Consider the following 21,928-nt stretch of genomic DNA (forward strand, 5'->3'; position numbering starts at 1 on the left):
GGATTTTCTACATTCAATTTAGAGAAGCAAGCTTATAGTAGCACATGGAACAAGCATGGAATAGAATATCCAAACAAAAGTTTATAGGACTATTTCTTTTGCAACTTTTGTCCAAAATAAGCCTCCTTAAAGATCTCAAGAGCAACAACACTAAGGAGTATAACATAATTTTTTTCGTGCAATAGAGAATAAAGTGCAATAGCTTCTAGCCTTTAGCAGTTCTTTCTTGTCTCCGGCTGTGAAATTCATGTGGAGCATTAGGTAGATCATGTTAATATTTGCTACTTCTGATGTGCAATTTGATATTTCGAAGAATAACATGAATTGGTTCATTTTTTTTTTAATGGGGATTGCTTCTTATTGTTATTTTTACTCTGCAAATACAAAATGAACCCAACATATCCATAAACCATATCAACTCACTAGTAACGGTTGAGAAAGATATTCCCTTCCCGCTGGCACTTTGCCATGATAAAGGTTTTTTTTTTTTTTTTCATGAGTAATTATAATATATGCTTGTTCAAAAGTTGATGTAACTGTCAATTTAGTTTTTGAACTTCTAATTTAAACTGTTTAATCCCTTGAATTTTAAGTTTGAGACAAGTATTTTCCCTTTTTTAATTAATTTGGTCATGTGATGTACACAAATTAATAATGACATTTTGAATTTTTTTTCTGATGCCATAGAAACATGTTATGAGATTAAATCCGTTAATTTTCAATAAAAATACTAACGGAGCATTTAATTTATTGCAAGCTTTCAAATCAAACGTTTAAAAAAACAAATTCACAGTCATACAAAGAACAAAAAATGACACTTGCAAAAAGCCCATAGTTTTAACAAAAATGATTCAAGTGTAACAATGTGCTTGTAATTGAATATAGTGATTAATTAGTGAGTGCAATTCAACCAAAAAAAAAAAAAAAAGAAGAAGAAGAAGAATATAGTGAGTGCAAGATTACCAAGAACGATTGGCTATTTCCCGAGAACAATGGTCCATCTCTCCATCTCGTAAAACCTGTTTCCTTATTTATTAGTAGTGCAGAGTACAAAGTACTACCAATTCGTTTGGGGCAATTGGGTATTGGCTTTGACAGTCTTTCAGCTTCCATGCAGGTTGGGCTGACCTCACTGACCCTACGATACTTTGCTTGAGGACTCACTTTATGTCATTGCTTAATTATCAGCTTGGTTTTTCTAAACTCTTACTTAAAACATCTTTTCCAACCCATAACTAAAAAACACTAATAGTGCAACCCTTTTTAGGCTTTAGCTTCCGAATCATATATTCTCATGTATAAAGCAAAGGAAAAAAACACATTGCCTGAGCAAGTGAGTGCAATGGATGAAATAGAAGTAGTTCTTAGGAAATTTGGAGATGAGCAAAGCACATTGTTAGACAGGTTTGAGAGGCTGTCCTTTGAGGTGCAACTCAATCGAGCCATTCTGGGCCGAAGCTTTTCATCACCAAGTGGAGGTCGATTTGGAGCACCATTTGTTGGATCAACTGGTCTAGCTCCAGCTTCAGCTCCACCACCTTTGGAAACACAAGTGAAACGAGGGCGTCGTGGCTCGGGCTTTCAAAAGGCCTTGAAGAAGTTGCTCAAGCCCATTTTTGGTAGAAAGGGTAATGGTGGTGCTGGAAAGAAGGAAGTCCCAGTCCCAGATCCAAGAAATCCCATGTCTTGGAAAGCTTTTAGCAGATCAGTACGGGTTTGAATTGAATGCTTGAAGATTTTTAAGGAGCTATGTAATTCTCTTTCACATTTTCCTTCTACATATTTTTCTTCTTCTTTTTTGTAAGTAAAGTTTAGAGATGATATAAAAGTATACTCAAATAATATGCAACGATTAAGAAAAGGAGTGAAAAGTGATTTTTTTTTTTTTTTGTCTTATATGAGCAATACTTTGAGTTAGAATGATGGGTGGTTTTATATAATATGGAATTGGGTGTGAAGAAATCTAATTTGCAAAAATTTTCAATCATTATGACAGGACATACTGATTACCTGTTATAATTTCATAGTGTCTTCTGAAAGCAAAGGGCTTTTTGGTTTTTACCCTCTTGGCCTTGCTGACATTGACATGATCTATAAACTTGTACAATCTATGGAGTTTGGAATTACTTTTCTATTCTGCTCTAGGTTCCACTTATGCACTTGTAAATAGATTTCCAGAGCCACAAGAATGGTATCTGAGAGTTGGGGGACTTGGGAAAACCCAGATTCTATTTGTCTGCATTGTAATCATTGGTTACTATAGGGTGGGCCTTACACCTTACTCCTTATTGCGATAAAGTGGCATTAGCGGATTTGAGTTTAGATATTAGTCTCCGTATTGGGTTATGTAATGGTTAAATAGTTAGCTCTAAACTTCTTTTAAAAAGTAGTGATAGTTACACACAATGTGTAAGTGCAAACAACTGAAATAGTAAAATCGACATCAATTGTTTGCACCGGCTACACAATGGTTGGGTAGTTAGTTTTAAGCACATTTAGTAATTGTTACACACAGTGTGTATGTCCACACGCTACTTGCAAATAACTAAAATCGTATATCAACTTCAATTGTTTTCACTCTATGTACTCATTGTGTGGAACAGAAATTACTGCATTTTAAAATCATATTTGAGGCAATTTTGTGTGTGTATGTACTGTATTTATGTTGAAATTCTTATCTGAAGAGGCAAAGGTTAGTCCTTGAAAACAAACAAACAATGCCGCATCTTGCTTTTGACTCAATGTTCCCATTGCAGCAACCCCTTTTCAAAACGTCCATGAAAGTCTGCTTTATACAAATTGAATTTCTAGTTTGCCTATCCACCTCTCTCTGATTTGATGTCTTCTCTTTATCCTTCACCCTCCACACTTCTTCAATCTCCGGTTCAATCCACTTTGCTTAATAGCCCTTTCTTCTTCAGCAACAGCTACAGAAGTCACTATAGGAAAACACAACATGGTAAGCTAGTTGTCCTTACAACACCGTCACTGTCTTCTTCCGGGTGGGAATTACTTGGTTCATAAAATTGAGTGTTTACTTATCAAACAAGAAGAAAAGATTACGGGTAGTATTGATAAGAGAATTAGTAGATTTCAGGTACAAGAATTGATAGATAAAATTTAGAGAGTTACCCTCTAAAGAAAGACACTAATTTCTCAGTTCTTGTGCCATGTAGATGGTGCGACAGTCAAAATATGTACACGTGTGTTTGGGAAGGGGAAACTACTAAGGATTTTGTACATCCAATTTAGAGAAGAAATATATGAGTACCATTCATGATCAACGGCTTGTAAGTTGTAACCTTTAGCACCTCTTTCATGGCTCCGGCTGTAACATTTATGGAGCTTTAGGTAGATATAATACTCCACCCCAAAGATCAACATGATTTGGTTATTATTTTTGGGCTACAAAAGGTATATACATATCCTACAAATGGTCGCACAAAATTTTTATTAAATTTATATACTTAGCAAATAATTTGTTCATTGCTGAATATAAATAAATGATGAAATTTAAATAATTCATTAAAATCGTTATTAAGTGAAAGGTTCAATAAATCAATTAATTAAAACCATTGTTTAGGTGAAATTTTAAATGATAGTACCTATTTTCTTTTCAAGGAAGAGTGACACATGGCACTCTATATATTGAAAATTTGTTATTGTTGAATATAAATAAATAATAAAACTTAATCAAGTCATTAAAACATTTCTTAGGTTGAAGATTTCATGAATCGATTAATAATATTACTTAGGTGGAATGTTAAATAAATAGTAATTATTTTCCTTTCAAAGAAGAGTGACACAAACACTAATTAAAAGATAAGGTGGAGATTAAATGAAAAAAAAAATCCTCAAAGATTGTGTTCTCATACGAATACAAATCATTTTCCCATTTTTTGTATTTCACTTTATACTCCATCAATCACAACTTATCATGTATTTTTAACAGTTTTGGCTTCCTAAACTTTACCTTAAAACATCAATCCAAGCCATAACATAGCTTCCAAATCATGTATTCTTGTGTATAAAGCATAAACATTTAACATTTCCTGGGCAATTGGGTGCAATGGATGAAATAGAAGTTCTTAGGATATTTGGAGATGAACAAAGCACACTGTTGGATGGGTTTGAAAGAAGCTCTTTTGAGGTGCAACTTAACCAAGTTCTGGGCCGAAGCCTTACATCAAGTGCAGGTGGATTTGGACCAGCAGGTTCATCTCCTCGACCTTTGGCAAAGCAAGTTAAACGAGGGCGTCGTGGTTCGGGCTTCCTCAAGGCCTTGAAGATGTTGCTCAAGCCCATTCTTGGTACAAAGGGTAATCGTGGTGCAAAGAAGCAAGCCCAGATTAAAATGCTTGAAGATTTTTAAGGGCTTTTTATATATTCTAATTCACATTTCCCTTCTACTTCTACATATTTTTCTTCATTTTTTTGGGCAAGTAAAGTTTAAAGACGCTATAAGTATACACATATAACATGTAACGATTATGAAAAGGAATGAAAAGTGAGTATTGTTGTCTTATTGTGAGCAATATTATGAGTTAGAAACTTAGAATGTTAGAATTTGGATGGTTTAATATAATAATGAAATTGTTTTTTTTTTCTTCCTGATAATGTCTTCTGAAAGTTAAGGGCTTTTTAGTTTCAACCCTGTTGGCCTAGCTGAAATTTACATGATCTAAAATTGTACTAAGTATGGCGTTTGGCATTACTTTTCTAATCTATTTAAGGTTCCACTCCTGCACTTGTGAATAGATTTATAGTGCCCCGATCCGGAGAGTGGAAATTAGGAATTTAATCTAAAAGTTGGGACTTGGGAGGTCAAGCTTGATGTGATGGTAAGAATCTTTCACCCAACGCAATAGGTTCCAACCTCGCAGGTTTGACGGTTTGAGTTCAGGAATCAACTTTTAAAAAAATTTGGAGATAAGATGGCTTCTCAATCATCTCTCTCGAACCTTACAAAAATGAGAGTTTTGTGAGTTGAGTATGAACTCTATATGAAAAAAAGACTTGGGAAACCAAATGATTTATTTGTCTCATGCAACTGCTTGTTCATAAAGGAAGTAGTGTTCCCTTATTTGGGTCTATCATTCCACTCCCGGCCAATGAGATACCTTAGAAATTTCATGGACTAATAGTGTGGTGGATGAAATTTAAGATCTCTGAATTTATAGCACATCATTTAAATCAATTAAACCCACCACCTAAATATTCTCAAAATGACTTATCCATAATGCTCATTTTTAAAAGAGACTATTGCTTTTTTACACGCGTGTAAAGTGTGTGCATTAAGGTGTGGGTTGTGCAACAATATCTATCCTTTTCAAAATCACATTTTTAAGGCAATTGTGTGTGTGTGCGTGTTTTGAGTTTCTTATCTGAAGAGGCACAGAATCCACAGATTACTCCTATAAAAACAATCAAACAAGCCTTCCCATTCGCCTTGATGTTCCAATAGCAGCAGCACGGGATTTTTTAGAAAATAACAATAAAACCCAAACAATATCATAAGTTAGGCAACGTTTGAAACTATATTGGTTTATAACAATTCGAGTTCAGAGAAATCGATTTCACTGTTCATTCGCCTACTTTACCCGTGGCTGAGGCCAAGAAATTGAGTTCACTAGACTCGTTTCTTATACACAAAAATCGAGTTCACTGGAGTTGATTTTCATACATGAAAATCGAGTCCATTGAACTCGTTTTCCATGTTCTGAACTTACACGATTTTTTTCGTGTTCTTCCCTTTCCTTTTTTCTCCCCAAAATGCCGCCTGTTTCTCCACTTCCAAGCCCCAAAAACCCTTGAAAAAATCAAATCCAAAACAAATCAAACTTGATCACCTAAAGCTTTCACCGGGGTTTGGTCAGAATCAGTGCCTGGATTGCTGGGAAACATCGTTGTTCTTCATTGAAATCGAGTTTGTTCTTCGTTTGCTAGGTTCGTTCTTTGTTCTTCGTGCTTCGTCGCCTGGGTTCTTCATTTGCTCGTCGGTGTTGCTGGGTTCGTTCTTTGTTCTTTGTGCTTCGTCGCCTGGGTTCTTCGTTTGCTCGTCGGTGTTGCTGGTTTATCGGCACCTGGGTTCGTTGGCAAGAAACCATGTTCGTTTGCTGGGTTTGTTCGTTCTTCGTTCGTTGGCAAGAAACCACGTTTTGTGACAGCATGTGACTCGATTTTTGTGTATAAGAAACAAGTCTAGTGCACTCGATTTCTTGGCCTCAGCCGCGGGTAAAGTAGGCGAATGAACAGTGAAATCGATTTCTATAAACTCGAATTGTTATAAACCAATATAGTTTTAAACGTTGCCTAACTTATGATATTGTTTGGGTTTTATTGTTATTTTCTAAAAAATCCCCAGAAGCACCCTTTGGAACTTCACTTTCAAACGTCCATGAAAGCATACACTTTATACATATCTTAAGTTCGTATTTTACCTATCCACCACTCTCTCTTTCTCTCTTTCTCTGATTTGATGTCTTCTCCGTATCCTGCACCCTTTACACTTCTTCAATCTCCTGTTCCCGTTCAATCCACTTTGCTCAATACCCCTTTTTTCTTCAGCAACATCTACAGAAGCCACTATAGGAAAACACAACATGGTAAGCTAGTTGTCCTCACAACACTGTCACTCTCTTCCACAAATCCTAACCCACCTGTACATAGGAATTACCTGGTTGATAAAGTTGAGGTTTTACCTATCAAACAAGCAGAAAAGAACCTTGGTATTGATAAGAGAACTAGTAGATTTCACGTACAAGAATTGGCAGATAGAATTAGAGAGTTACCCTCTGAAGAAAGAACTGAATTTCTCAGTTCTTATGTCAAAGATGGTGGCTTTAGTACCATATCTGGAGCCAATGATGTGCTTATGGCTTTGTTTATAGCAGAAGATCCAGACTTTGCCTTGAAACTGTTTTCTGATTTATCATCTTATGAGCTAGAACCAGATTCTTGGACATTTTCCATTGTCCTCAGGTGCCACTGCAAGAAAAATCAGCTGGATGAGGCTAAACAAGTCTTGGACCATTTGGTAGAAGAGGGTTTTCACCCAGATGTTGTAACTATCACTATTCTCATAAATGCATTGTGCAAAAGAGGTAGAATGCAGAGAGCTTTTGGGGTTTTTGATTTCATGGGCACAATAGGTTGTAAGCCCACAGTTCAGACATACAATTGCTTGTTAAAGGGGTTGTGTTATGTGGGGAGGGTGGAGGAAGCATTTGAATTGTTGTTAAAAATCAAGAAAGATTCAATGAAGCCAGACGTTTATACATACACAGCTGTTATGGATGGTTTTTGTAAAGTGGGTAGGTCAGATGAGGCTTTGGAATTGCTTGATGAAGCTGTGGAGATGGGATTGACACCAAGTGTGGTCACTTACAATACACTGTTTCAAGGGTATTGCAAGGAGGGAAGGCCTTTGAAGGGTATAGTTGTTTTGAAGCAAATGAAGCAGGGGAATTGCAGGCCTGATTGTATAAGTTATAGCACCTTGTTGCATGGATTGCTAAAATGGGGTAAAATCCGGTCAGCGCTACGAACTTATAAGGAAATGGTGGAGGATGGTATTGAAGTAGACAAAAGGATTATGAATCTTCTTTTAAGAGGGTTATGCAGGAGATCCTGGAAAGAAAAAGACCTGCTAGAAGATGCACATGAAGTGTTTGAGAAAATGAAAACTGGGTTTTATGACATAGACCCCAGTACCTATTGCCTAATGATCCAAGCTTTATGCAAGGGAGGGAAGATTGAGAAGTCATTGGACAACCTGCATGATATGATAAGAATGGGGATTTCTCCAGGAGCAATCACCTTTAACAATGTAATTCGAGCACTCTGTGCCGGAGGCAGGATAGATGAGGCTTTGTTTGTTCTGGTCCTCATGGATGAAAGAATTATGATCCCCAGCAGAATGTCTTATAACCTCTTAATTGAGGGGTACAATAAACGGAGATGGCTCTTGGCCGCATGTAGTATATATGGCACAGCGTTGAAGCGAGGTGTGATTCCCAATAGCAAGCCAAGATAACGAGAGTTAAGTAATTGAGATAATGACTTCAAATATAATAGAATTGCAAAAAAGAATTTAGTAGCAGTAGTGATTGTTGTTGTTGTAGTGATGGTAGAGTGTATAGTTTGACTCATTGCTCGATGTAATTCTCAATTATTGATAAACTGCAAACTGTTTCATTATAATACCCTGCACCAGTGACTGTGAGTGTATTACGAATTATTCCCATTATTAATTTCGCTATTTAGATGTACTAATCCGTTTGAATGGCTAATAATTTTTCTCTCTCTTCTCATACAAAAAGAAATTACAACCTATAAAAATTCTCAAACGAGTCAACAATTGAGAGTACAATTTAACATTTGCAACCATTTGCTACGCTAAAGCTTGATGTACATTTCTTGCCCCAAATGAAGGCGCAAGACTCTCGGATAAACTTATGCACGGCTCATGTATTGCCCTGTTCTTGAATCCACCAATATTTCATCGCCTATATTTACAAACAATGGAACATTAACCACAGCACCAGTGTCAACAGTTGCTGGCTTTGTTCCACCTGCCACAAGATTTCATTCTCGAATCGTCAGCTAAAGAATTAAATGAAATATGAAGAAGAAGAAGGTGGAAGAAGGGGGAGGAGGAAGAAAAGAGGGTCCCCATGATTGAAACTTATTAAAAAGACAAATGAGCCCCGTCCCATTTGGTATCCAGACATTACCTCATAGCTTTATAGTTGCAAACACAATGGACAAATCAGAAAAAGTACACTTTTTATTCAATTTTTGTATTCCATTAATGAAAATGCAGAGAAGGAGATTCCAAATGTCTCATTAGCAAACAATCATTTACTTAAACTTGCACATTTGAAACCTACATAATCATTTAGATGCACATTCCGCATGGTTTATACTTAGTCTTGCAGGATCATTTTGATTATCTACTGTGCCCAACTTGTGAGTACATTTTGATCTGTCCAGGGAAATCTTAACACACAGTAACAGGATGGACCTGCCTGCACAGCCCTTTGTCCCCACATTTCATGAATTGATCAGAATTTAGATCTACTACGGAATAAATTTGGTCCTTGGAAATTGCAAGAGAAAGCAAATGACATTACCTTGAGCAGTGTCACCTTTAAGTCCAGGATCTACATCAACCACTTTCAACTTAACTGTGATGGGCAGGTCAAAATCAATAATCTGCAAGAATACAAACAAGAAGATAGTTAAATGATAATATTAACAACAATAATAAACATCTAGTGATGCAATCTGTATATATGCAAGCATATGCATCTAACTTGTGAATATAAGGGCACTAAAATATGACTCCAATGAATAAGAACATTGCTCAGTTTTCAACTGATGATGCATAAATGCGGAAATTCACCCTCTTCCTTCCTAAAGTTTAAAGAGCACCCTCTTAAACACAGCTCTAGAAAAGCACGCTCTTTTGCAAACAAAACAATAGAAAATAAAGAATGAGAGGGTAATGGATTTAGTAAATACTTTTCCATTCCAAAAAAGAACAGTGCAGTCCATTCCCTCTTTCAGAAATTTTGTCTTATCCCCAACATCAGCAGCATTAAGGCGGATTTCTTCATACGTACTCTGTGAAAATACAACATTAAAAACTAAGAAAATAACTATAGAATAAGTCTTTCAATGCAGTGCCTGTTACCTTAAGACAAACATATAAGCACCAAAAAAGGAACTGATCCCAAGAGTCCTGAAGTAGATGTCTAACTAGTCATCACACACAAAAGAATTTTTAATTCTTATAATCAGCCAAGAGCTTGTAGCTCAATTGATTGACACCTCCTGATGTTTCCATTGGATACATCCAAGGTTCAAATCTCCCCTCCCAAGTTATAACTATTGAATTATCAAAATAAAATTCTTATAATCAGTTGTAAAAGAGAAAAATTAATTTTTATGGCAATTTCTTTCTTTCTCAAAAACACTATGCTAACAAACATATCAGAGGATTAGGATACTGAAAAATACCAGATCCATAAAGACAAATTGAGAGCCATCTTTATATGTGAACTGCTTTGTTTCCTTGAATATATCTGCCTCACCAATCTGGACAAACAATTACACATAAGGACAAGAGAGAGAGAGAGAGAATCAACTGAAGAGGCACAGTATAACATAGATATATGAGCATTATCTTGGGTGCCATATGTTCCAATTGACTTTATAATCACAAGCCTCAATGTGTTGGGAGGGATTTTTTTTTTTTTTTTTTTTTTTAATTATTGGGAGGGATTTTTTTTTTTTTTTTAAAAATTTTTTAATTCCTTTGGTTTTAGATATATTTTAAAAGCTTCAGTATTTTTTATAGTTATATATTTTGAAATTTTAAAATAAACGTAAAACTTTCCTATATTTATTGACTAATTGTTGTATTCCCACTTTGTTGTGTCTTGATTTTTCAAGAATTTTCAGGTCATCGTGTCTTCTTGTGTCCGTCTCAATTTCTGTGTCCATGTCCATGCTTCTTACTATTTAAGATATTTCACATTGCATAATATGCAATGAATAATGGTCTTATGGCTGAGCTCCTAAACAGCAACATCCAATAAATAAATAAATAAAAGAAGCGACTACCAACACTGTGAAATTCAACAAAGTAACCATATGTCATAACAAGAACAAAGTACAAAGGCTCTAGAATACGTTAGAGAATCCTCATTTCCCAAATGTCATATGAGAATTTAAGTTTTCTGGTCTTACTGATGTTTTTTTGGCCATAATATGTGATTGTTTAGAAAAGCACAGACAGAGCTACCCAGAAAAAGGACATCGATAACCATATCATAGCTTATGTCACCTCCAGCTGAGATGAGGGTTTAACCCTTTCACACTGGTGGATCCCAAGTTGAAAGCTGAGCTATACAACTGAAGGCAAAGGGAAACTAAACAACAGCTGAGATGAATGGTTTAACCCTTTTACACTGGTGGATCCCAAGTTGAAAGCTGAGCTATACAACTGAAGGAAAAATTATACAACTTAAGACGTAGCAAATAGATTACTTTGTAACAATCCCTAGTTTGAAAGTTTTCCTAAAAATAAAATGATGCACCTTTACAAGGTTTCTGTAAAATAGATGCGAAGTAAATTCACATCTAAAATAAGATTAGCTGAAGAATATATTACACTTTAAAGTTAACTAAAACTTTAGTGCAAGCCTGCAAGGTACCAAAAGTTGGAGCATCTAATCCTTTCCATAGTCTGTCTTAAATGACGAAGCAGCAAATGTAAGCAGCAAGTAAAATCTACAACAGAATCCCAATGAAAAATGACACATCTTTCACTTAGCCAAAGTTTAGATAATGTACTAAATTAAGTGATTCAATTAAGTTCCAACAACATGACATACCTATAAATCATTAAGATATGCCGCAGACATAGTTAAGTTGTTCATATGTTAGCCATTGCAAATTATATTGAACTTACAAGGTACCAGTACACATAACTTAATGATATAACTGTATGCAATATGAAATACATTACCGTAACTCCAGCTCTAAAAGTCTTCTCAACTGTGTTTCCTGTTATATAATTACGCATCTTGGTCCTCACAAATGCTGCACCTTTTCCAGGTTTCACATGAAGAAACTCTGCAGAAGGGTGAAGGCCAATGGGCATTCAAGCTATAAGATTCAAAATTACACATGCAAAAAACAGAAGGGTGTCCCTAAAGAATAAAAAGATTCCTCCTAGAAAAACAGAGTGGTCTATAAATTAGACACCACGGATATAAGGCAAATATATGGAACTAAGTAAGTAAATTTTGAAAACTACCAAATCTAACCATTGGATGATACCAAACCCAATTTCTTATCTCTTAACTACTCGTTGAACGGGAACACGCAATGACACAAATGATTACAAAGAACTTTATTGTTTTCGACACTGTGAATTGACAACTGCACTAATGCTATGCACAAAATATAATTCACATGCATATTACCCAAAAGATAAATTAGTTCATGAATATAATTAGCAAAACAAAGTTAGGTCCCACTCACAAAAAATGGATTCAGTCTACTTCAATTTTAACTTCTGGTTTACAAATTACAACTCGTTTTTGATAAGTAATAAGTTTTATTGATATCAAAAAAGGGACACCCTAGTACACAGAGAGTGTACAGGGGGTCAACAATACAAATTACAACTTGTTCTCCCTCGATTTTACGATTCACTGGTTAAGAAAAAAAAAGGATGCAAACCAACCATTCTTAAGAAGTAAAATTATTCAGTACTCCAAGGGCAATGCTCTCTCCTTTCACGTGAATGGTAGCATTGTTCTTTACTGAGGAATAGTGTGGCGCACAATTATTGCATCTGTTTCATATTAATTGCTATTTATCATCAAACAAAGACACCAATGAGTTTCTATTTGGCGGGATTCCAACTCATGTTCTTTATTCAACGACAAGAAAGTACCAAATAAATTACTCTCTTAAAAAATAGTAAAAAGTATATTCCCAAATTCAAGTTTCTTTTCTTCCTTTCCTAAGGCTTAAACCCTCAAAAAACACATAATTCACACACACACACACAATGCAGGACTTAGAAATCAAAACCCAGTTAAAAGCTAATAATAGTTACAGAATATCTTTTGGAAACAATACCCAAAACTCTCCAAGGAGCGCCGTCGACTTCAATGTTGGAACCCACTTTGATATCGTTACTAGAAAATGCATAAATCTCTGCAATGCCAAAAAAAAAAAAAAAAAAAAAAAAAAAGCAAACAAACAAGTCATTACTATACCCTTTTGAAATTGAACTCTCAAGCTCTAACAAAATTAAGAAAGGTAACAAATAAACGGAGGGGCATTTTTACTTGGAAGTATTCTGAAACGGAACGGAGTTCGCTGCATTGGGAGAATGGACGGCCTTGATGAGAACAAAAGTGATGAAGCTTTTGATGATGGTAGTGATGGACGGCTGTAGATGGAAGATGAAGCAGAAGAGAGATTGAAGGTCGCCATTCCCGCCATGCTGGTTTTGGTTGTATAGAATTTGGAGTAACCGAATGAACTGTGAGAAAAAAAATTGAAAACGAAGTGTACTATGAAATTGTCGGAAATGTCTTCTTTCTCTGAAATTTAGAGGGCCAGGAGTCTTACTTAGATAAGGAGGGTTTTATGGACCGGGCCTGCTCCTAACGGTTAAGGATTATAATTTTATGATTTTTTTTTTTTCAAAGAAAAAAAAAGAAAAAAAAAAGGACTCGAGTTCATTAATGAACTTCGTTATATATTCACTCTTTTTTATTTACTAGTAAGGGATGCATGTGCTGCCCTTGGGTGAGAAAATTTAAGATAAAATTATTTTATAAAATAGTATTAAATTATGTATTTAAATTTAGAATAATTATTTAACATATAGCTATCTATTTAGTATAATAATTTTTTAGGGAAATGTATTTGGTATAAAATGATACCATGTTAGTGGTATTAAAATCCAATAAGTATAAGACATGTCAGTAAAAAATAACTAATCCACTAATAATTGAAAAATATGTGTTAGTGAGTAGTTATTTTTGCATACATATCTCTTGTTTATTGAATTTGGATATAGATGACGTGGTATTATTTGATACAAAATACTTTTTCATTTCTTAGAACCTATTTACTAAAGATAGTATCTACTCACAAAAAATTTATACTAAGAATGATAACAAATATCATCATCTTCCAACAATAAATCAGGAGATGTGGATCAAGCGATATATAAGGAGAATAGGTGTGGCGTCGAGCTTTGCTGCTGAGTGCTGGGCCTTGAGGGACGGGCTACTACTTGCAATTCAATTGGGCATTAAATATTTAGCTGTTGAACTTGATGCTCTCACTGTTGCTAAACTTGTATCTGACAATTCAACATCCAATAGATCATACTCCCATATTCTAAATGATTGCAGGTTCCTCCAGAGACAATTTCATCGCTTCAAGGTCAGCCATACCTTTAGAGAGGCGAACCGATGTGCTGACTTTCTTGCTCGTGCTGGCTGCTCACTGAATGAGGATTTTGTTGTATTAGATTTACCATCTAGTAATGTATTACTTAATATGTTAAGTTTAGATGCTACTGGTCTGTACTCTTTAAGGCTCACAGCCATGACTTCACCATTTATGGCTTATTAGTTTAATATATATATTCCTCTTAACCAAAAAAAAAAAAAAAAACTAAATTTTGATAAGACATTATCACAATATTTAAATTTTTGTAATAAATGATGACATATGCTGCAATTGAAACTTTTCATCAAATTAAATACTTACAATCATTTGCAATGAATATTTTGTTATTCATACTTCGTTCTTTATCATTTTATTTTATTAGCATAACTACAATGCTTAACTTACTTAATTTTTAATGAACACATTTTTAAGAAAGAAAACAAATAAAAAAAGAACAAAATAACAAAAGACATACTGAAGAAAATTTTTGGAATATTAAAATTTAGTGGAAGTATTTTAGATATTACACAATAAAATATTTTAAGAATCATAAGTTTTCATTAGGGTTTAACTGAGAGACCAACAATATAACATATTGCTCTTTTCCAAAATATTAAGGGAAAGATTGCTTGATTTTAAAGTTTAAGGAGGAATTGTAAACTATCCCAAACATAGAGGATGAAAAGTGTTTTTATCCTAAGTTTTTGTGTATAAAACTATGTATTCCGAAATATGAGCATTAAAGAGATCCGAATTTGAAAGGATGTTCGTTAAATTTGGGGTGTCATTATGAGTTATTGGGATTTGCGCAATTTCCTTTTTCAGCGTCAGAGTTGACTTGTGAGGTGGTGGCGGTGGAGATGGTGGAAAATTTTGTGGTGGTGGAATGGGTGTAACAATCGAGGAGGTTGGTTTATTGGAGGTGGCGGTGGAGATGGTGGGGAATTTTGTGGTGGCATAGAGGCTAGTGCGTTTTGTGGTGGTGGATAGGGTGGGGTTTGTAGTGGGAATGGTACTGGGCGGGAAGCACGAGGAGGTATGGTGGGTGGTGGGATTTTGTTGGACACGACTTGTGGCTGTTGGATGTTTGTCATGGTGGCACATAGTCAGGGCCCATATTGCTGGTTGTTTGTGTGTGATGTACCTGTCTTATCAGTCAAAAGCTGGTAGTCTCGCTCATCATGGTTTAGCAAGCCACATCTGTAGTAATAGATAGGTAGTCTTTCATATTGGAAAGAGATCCATTGTAAGTCTAGGTCACCTACATTCATGAAACGTCCTCGACAAAGGGGCTTAGATATGTCAATGCTTACCCTTACCTGAATATATCGGCCTCGACACTCACTAGTAGAGGAGACATCAACTTGTTCAAGTATTCCAAGCGTGGTCCCGATGGCTTCTACGTTTTCCCGATTCATGTGCCGAAGTGGAAGGTCGTGGATTTATATCCAAAAAGGAGCTATGGTGAAGGTGGCGTCATCCACTGATTTTTCCTCCTTGGGTTTATAGAGCCTGATCAGATATTTGTCGAAGGACCAAGGTCCCTGTGCAAGGATCTTCGGCGGATCAACCTCACTCCCAAAGAGTATCAGCATAGTGTTTGCTCCAAGGTCGCGGACCTCGAAATTCTGGGCGGAGTGCCACATACCCCGGAGTGTGCGTGATAAGGCTTCTATGTTGACTCTACGCTTGGTGAAGAGCTTTGCCACTAGCGTTCTACCGTTATTCTCTATCTCTAGGGTGAGGTTTACTAGTTTCTGTTCAGTGGAGTTTACGGACAAGTAGGCCCATCTTCCAGTGATATCGTCCATGGTCAAGTGCTAGAGGGGGAGAAGGGAAGGGAGAAGAGAGGAAGGGAGTTGCTAGAAAATTTTCCACCAAAGTGGGGAAAGAGGGGCCACCAACAAAGTGGGCGCTAGTTTTTTGGTTGAAAGAATATCAACATATAGGGTCCGTTTGGATACCGCTTATTTTACTGAAAACTAAAAATACTGTAACAAAATAATTTTTAAATGTGTGAATAGTGCCGTGGGCACGGGTGACTCTACAGCCAGCCCAGGGGGTTCAAATGAACCCCTTGGCTTGGCCCCCCTAAAAAAAAATTATATATAAAATTTTTAATTTTTTGTTTTTGTTTTAACCCTTAAAAGAAAATTTTGAACATCTTGTCCCTAAATTTTGTTTAAACCCAATTGAAATAAACTTAAAATATGATCATATTAGTGCTATTTTCACAATATTTTTCACAATATTTTTACAATAAAGGATAAATGACAAGTTGTAATTGACTTTTTATCTAAACTTATAACTGACATATTTAAATCTATGATTATTTTCTCATTCTCTCTTTCTCCCTTCTATATTTTCTTTCTATCTAATTAAGTAGTTTGATAAGTATTCTACAATTTTTCGAGTCCAAAAAGTTTTTTAGTGCTTGCTCCAATTTGAAGAGAATGACCACATGTGTGGTTAAAAATCCATACACTTCAAAAGCAAAATCTTATATAAGTTACTATTTAATTTCCTTAGTCTAATGTTTACTCTCAGACCTACTCTTAGGCATGTTACTATTCTTCTTTATCATATATTTTTATTTAATTGATATTACATATGATTATAATAAATTATTATTAATTTGACAAATATTATGATTAGTTATTTATTTATATGCATTCTATCATTGTTTTCTTACCGATCTTTAAACTATTAATAATTTTTTTAGACTATTTTACAATATAGTTGTATTGTATACTATTTAGAATACTATGTTATATTATTGTATGTAATATGACAATTGTATATAAAATAAATAAATACATAATCATTTTATTTTTTACTCCCCAACAACAAAATCCTAACTCTAGACACTATTGACCCCCCTAAAAGAAAATTTTGGAGCCGCCACTGGGCCTGTGGGACCCATTGACCCATTTTTCATATATTTTTTGAATAAAGTGGTTGTGGGTCTCATGAACAGTGCGTGAACAGTACATGAACAATGCATGAACAGTACATGAATAGCGTATAATGTCTCCTAAACAGTGTAATCTGTGTGCATAAAAAAAGAAAAAAAAAAAGGAAACGCTAGACGCAGATGCTAGCATAATAACTTAATGGAAAATAATTTCTAAATGACTCTTTAATTTTATACATTGAAAAAAAAAAAAACTGTTATGAAATTTCGTATAAAATAAATTATAAATTACTTTCATGATTTAAAAGAACATAAATTTCATTTTGATTAATGATTGAGTTGAAATGTATTAAGAAATAATTAGTTTGTATTTTTTTCTTTTATTTTATATTTTTATAATACTAGATATTTACTAGTTTTATTTTTCACTTATTAATTTAGTTTTGGGTTTAATATATTTTTTTATTCTAAAAAGATGAAAATTGTTTAGTTGGTCAAAGAAGAATCCTAAATCCTTCATTCATAGGGATGACAAAAATTTCCCACTGCACTTGACTCACCTTTCCTCACCCACTTGACTTGCCTTGCCTTGAATGTGTGTGTATATATATATATTTTTTATTTACACATCTTATTTATAACTTATATTTTATATTACTATCCCCAAAATGCTTCATATATCTCTCTCTCTCTCTCTCTCAACACGCCCACAACTGTTCCTCTTCCTTCTTTTATTTTTTTAATATATTTTTATTTTTTTATCTTAGTCTCATTAATGTTGAAATCACCTCTTTAGGAGATAACAAAATACCTCAAACTCGTCTTGAACCCAATCTGTCCCACGTGTTCACATCTCCCCCAGAAATAGGGAATTGGGTGGGAACAAGGCACTCATAATCTAGCTTTGCCTTGCCTCATTGACATTCATATTCTTACAATATTCCACATAAATTAAAACATACAGCCTCATCTAATACCTTAAAGCTTATGAATGGTGATAATATCATTTGAGAATACTTATTCAGCTATTTGGTACTTTCAAAATATAATGATGTGGTATCACATTGTCTCACATGAATGGTGGATCCAAAATCCATCATTACTTAAAAACATTCTATATATTAAATAAAGACAATTTTATTGCACGAGGAGGAGCAAGAGATTACGTAAAATAGGGACCAGACAGCAGCTCGCGGTCTGCCATAACTTGTTATAAACTTAATTAATTATAAAAACCAACATGTCCCAAGTTATTTCGAATAATGGAATTCAACCATTAAAATGTCCAAACTAGTCTAGGTGCATGCAAAACGAGCAACTAATAGTTTCCATTTTCTATTCTTAATAGATTCTATGAATTGTTTTTTCAATTCATTGAAGGTTGGCCATTGTCTTTGAAATTCAGTTTATTATTATAAACCTGAATTTTATTTTTAAAGTGATGTGCTTCTCTGGCTCTAGTTTTAAATTGCACCAACTGACCTCCACGTTACTATCCACGGGCCAATCTTTTCATATACTACATAGCCCTACCAGGTGATCATATGGCACGAATGATTAGCTTACCCAAATAAGCTGATTGTGTTTGTATTTACCCCCAGTTAATATTTTGTGACTTGGATTCTTCTATTACTTTATAAATTATTGCGGTGATGAATAGTAAAAAATGTACAATAAATTATTATATATATATATATATATATATGTTGAGTTGGGTTGAGCTGTACTTGGAGACTAATGTGTGGAGTGCATACAAATACAATTATTCTCTGATTGACAATTCTTTGCACTTAAGCTTGGAATATTCATCACTTAAAAGCTAATAGTTGATCCTCGTTTGTTAGTACAAAATGATTGCAACGAAATGGATGCTTATCTCAATCAAAGAAGATCTTAGTCTATGCATGTGCAAGTAAGTGGAGGAATGGATAATAGATGTGACCAAACCATCGAGCAAGATATGCTTCAAAGCACTACAAATTTTTATGGTACGTTGAGATCCACTTATACTTACCCAAAAAGATATCAACTTATGATGGCTTTGGATTTGAAAAAGACGCGTTGAAAGTGGATAAAAAAACCATGTATCTTAAAAAGTGGGCGTTCATACGCATTTATATAAAGAAAACTACTACAAAAACATTTATTAAAAAAAAAAAAAAAACTAATTTAAACTCACTATTATTCATTATCAAGATTTGCTCAAAAGATTCCAATAAATTGAGCTTAAGTATTAGTTTGGATACAGTGTCTGGCATCTACGTTTGCATTTGTGCGTTTTCCAGTGGGTCTCGTGCACTATTTACGAGACCCGTAAGTACTTTATTCAGCAAAAAAAAACTTTAAAATCGGGTCCCATGGTATTATTCACACATTTAAAAATTATTTTGCTTCAATGTTTTTAGTTTTTAGTTTTTAACAATAAACGGTATCCAAATAAACTCTAACTCTTTTTTTAGATACAATATAATTTTAATGTATAACGTCTCTTCATGATAATTGCTCTTATTATCAGACCCAAACACTAATAATTTTTATGTGTAGTTGAAGTTTGAATACCAGATATCTTATTCAGTGACATAAGATTTTATCAAATGATTACTCTTAGAAACTAATCACTTTTTGGTATAGACATAAGTTAAATCACAAATCTCTTAATCATTTTTTTAGTGTAAACAAAATTATTTGAACCTCAAATTTCTTATTCGATAATAAAATACCTTATCGGATGATTATTTATTATAATTATCAAGTTAAAACACTAATCATTTTTTTTAGTGTAAGCAAGAAATTTGAATATTAAATCTTTTATTCAACAACAAAATATATTACCCATTGAGTTGATCAACTCAACCAAGTAAATTGAGTTTAACTTTGAAGAGCAAACGAATGTTTTTTTTTCTTTTTTTTTTTTTTTTTTTTGAGGGTGAAGAGAAAACGAATGTTGAGACGTCAATTTTGTCAATTTTATAATTTTCCAAAACCTTATGATAATGTATAGTATAAAAAATCATACTAAAAGAAGAATTTTCCAATGAATTGTGGTTCATTGCAATGTACACGTCGATGAGCTACGACTCAAGCCGCAAATGAAACGCGTGTGACTACTCAACAGACCGATTTGCTCATATACTTAGGGCGCGTGGTTTAAAGCGTCTGTTTTTCAGGGGGTAGTTACACCTTACTGTGAGTTCACATATTATCATCACCTACTGACATGACATCATAAAATACTAAACAAAGAAAAGGGGGGAAAAAAAAAAACGTAATCAACGCCAACATGAGTAGCAGACAGACACAAGTTGATGCGTAGAATTACGTTGGAGTTGGATGGTCCAAAGACAACGAGAAGACTTCGAAAGTGGAAGACCTCCATCATGTCTATTTTTACATCTTTATGCTATAATTGAGGATTTTATTGCTTGCTGGTAAAAGGTTTTTTTTTTTTTTTACTACTAATAATAAAAAATAAATAAAAGCTATTTTTTAAGGGGTTAATTTAAATTAAAGTTCTTGAATTGTATTTAATTGCATTTTTGTATTTATAAGTGTAACAAAAAAAGAAAAAGAAAAAGAAAAAGAGATAGAGATACAAATTATTTACAATATTTTTTACAGACTGTTGATGTGGTGAATGATTATTGGTAAGTGAAAATATGATATTAGTGGTGTGCTCATATGAGAATTAGTAAGAATTTGCCACATTAACGGTTTGTAAAAATGTTATAAAATAATTTGTGGTTATAGATTACTACAAAAAATATAAATTAATGCTACAGTTATAAACTATTTTACAATATTTTTACAAACTGCTATAACTATTGTAAGCCACTTTTTAATGGTTTTCATCTAGACCCACTACTAATATTATTTTTTTCATTTGCCAATAACCACTCACTTCATCAACTATTTGTAAAAAAATTTATATATCTAACATTTTCCAAATATAATATACATTATCTTGCTATAACAATTAAATGTAACTATGTGATTCATTCATTAATGCAATAGTGTGGTTGAATATAATTAAAGAACCTAAAGTATAACCAATTAAATTTTAGTCTTTTTGTCATCAAATAATTGACTTGATATTGAATTTAAATTCTTTACTATCAGTTTAAGACACTAATGAGTTCCGTTCAATTTAAAACTTTCGATTTGATTACAAGAGTGAAACCCAAAAACCCACTATTATTTTGAGATGAATTGTTATGGAGTAGACCCTAGAGTTATAACTTATAAATTCTGCCATATCATTGAAAATAATCATAATAATAATAACAAAGGGGATATTTTCGTACCTATAAAAAAAAAAGGGGGGGGATATTTTCGTAATTTACAGTTCTGATTCTTGTCGCATGCGAATTATCCAATTGATTAAAAAAAACAAAGGGAAAAAAAATCCAAGTGGCGCAAGTAACGATGTTGTTTAGCCGCCCGAATTTTCTCACCTTCTTTTTGGAAGATATACATCATATATGATGTCGAGCTCCCTACTCCCATTGTACATAGACATAAAATACTCGCTCTTCATGCTCAATGCAAGGGGCAATCTCGACATTCCGAGCAATCAACTACCAATAGATAGCGATTGTTTTAATTAAATCCACAACAGAGACTATCTGAGCTTATAAATTCAGTTAGTTTTTTACCCTTTTATTTTCTTTCTACTTAGTTATGATTTGAAAAACTTAAACTTTAGGGAGCGTTTGGCATTTTACAAACCTACCAATACAAATCAATTTTTAGTTTTAAGTTTGATGTTTTAATGTACACATTTTTCACCCAAAAAAAAAAAAAAATTAATTCTTACCTCACTTGAGTAAGCTGGATTGAATTTAGGATGCATTTGGTATAGCTCTTAATCTATAAATTAAATTGTAGAAAGAGAACTCAACCACTCATTTCATTTAAACTTTTGATATAAGAACTTGCCAAATTCAACCGAGTTTTGAATAATAAAAAGTAGGCAAGCTGATCGTTTGATCAATAAAAAGCCCAATTAGCCACTAATTCACTGGA

At 33.9% G+C, this 21,928-nt stretch overlaps 3 protein-coding genes across 3 annotated transcripts; 2 read left to right on the plus strand and 1 right to left on the minus strand.

The window, feature by feature from the left end:
- The first annotated feature begins 6,303 nt into the window (after window positions 1-6,303).
- LOC112010344 (pentatricopeptide repeat-containing protein At3g04760, chloroplastic) lies at window positions 6,304-8,204 on the plus strand. Its single transcript, XM_024042695.2, has one exon. It carries the CDS (start codon window positions 6,479-6,481, stop codon window positions 8,033-8,035), a length of 1,557 nt encoding a protein of 518 aa, XP_023898463.2. The 5' UTR covers window positions 6,304-6,478; the 3' UTR covers window positions 8,036-8,204.
- Window positions 8,205-8,278: 74 nt separating this feature from the next.
- LOC112010345 (uncharacterized) lies at window positions 8,279-13,150 on the minus strand. Its single transcript, XM_024042696.2, has 7 exons — window positions 12,873-13,150; window positions 12,661-12,738; window positions 11,537-11,643; window positions 10,024-10,101; window positions 9,526-9,627; window positions 9,135-9,216; window positions 8,279-8,573 (listed from the first exon to the last, which is right to left on the minus strand). Exons 1-7 carry the CDS (start codon window positions 13,027-13,029, stop codon window positions 8,455-8,457), a joined length of 723 nt encoding a protein of 240 aa, XP_023898464.1. The 5' UTR covers window positions 13,030-13,150; the 3' UTR covers window positions 8,279-8,454.
- Window positions 13,151-13,746: 596 nt separating this feature from the next.
- LOC112010364 (uncharacterized) lies at window positions 13,747-14,175 on the plus strand. The gene has a single exon (XM_024042712.1). It carries the CDS (start codon window positions 13,747-13,749, stop codon window positions 14,173-14,175), a length of 429 nt encoding a protein of 142 aa, XP_023898480.1.
- Window positions 14,176-21,928: the final 7,753 nt, after the last annotated feature.

The sequence above is a fragment of the Quercus suber genome, unplaced genomic scaffold (assembly GCF_002906115.3).
Source record: "Quercus suber isolate HL8 unplaced genomic scaffold, Cork oak 2.0 scaffold_44, whole genome shotgun sequence".
Classification (NCBI taxonomy): domain Eukaryota; kingdom Viridiplantae; phylum Streptophyta; class Magnoliopsida; order Fagales; family Fagaceae; genus Quercus; species Quercus suber.

Coding starts and splice junctions, on each gene's coding strand:
- LOC112010344 (XM_024042695.2), top strand. CDS start 6,479: ATGTCTTCTCCGTATCCTGCACCCTTTACACTTCTTCAATCTCCTGTT.
- LOC112010345 (XM_024042696.2), bottom strand. CDS start 13,029: ATGGCGGGAATGGCGACCTTCAATCTCTCTTCTGCTTCATCTTCCATC. Junction 12,739..12,872: donor CCGTTTCAGAATACTTCCAA/GTAAAAATGCCC, acceptor TTGGCATTGCAG/AGATTTATGCATTTTCTAGT. Junction 8,574..9,134: donor TAAAGGTGACACTGCTCAAG/GTAATGTCATTT, acceptor ATCTTGTGGCAG/GTGGAACAAAGCCAGCAACT.
- LOC112010364 (XM_024042712.1), top strand. CDS start 13,747: ATGTGGATCAAGCGATATATAAGGAGAATAGGTGTGGCGTCGAGCTTT.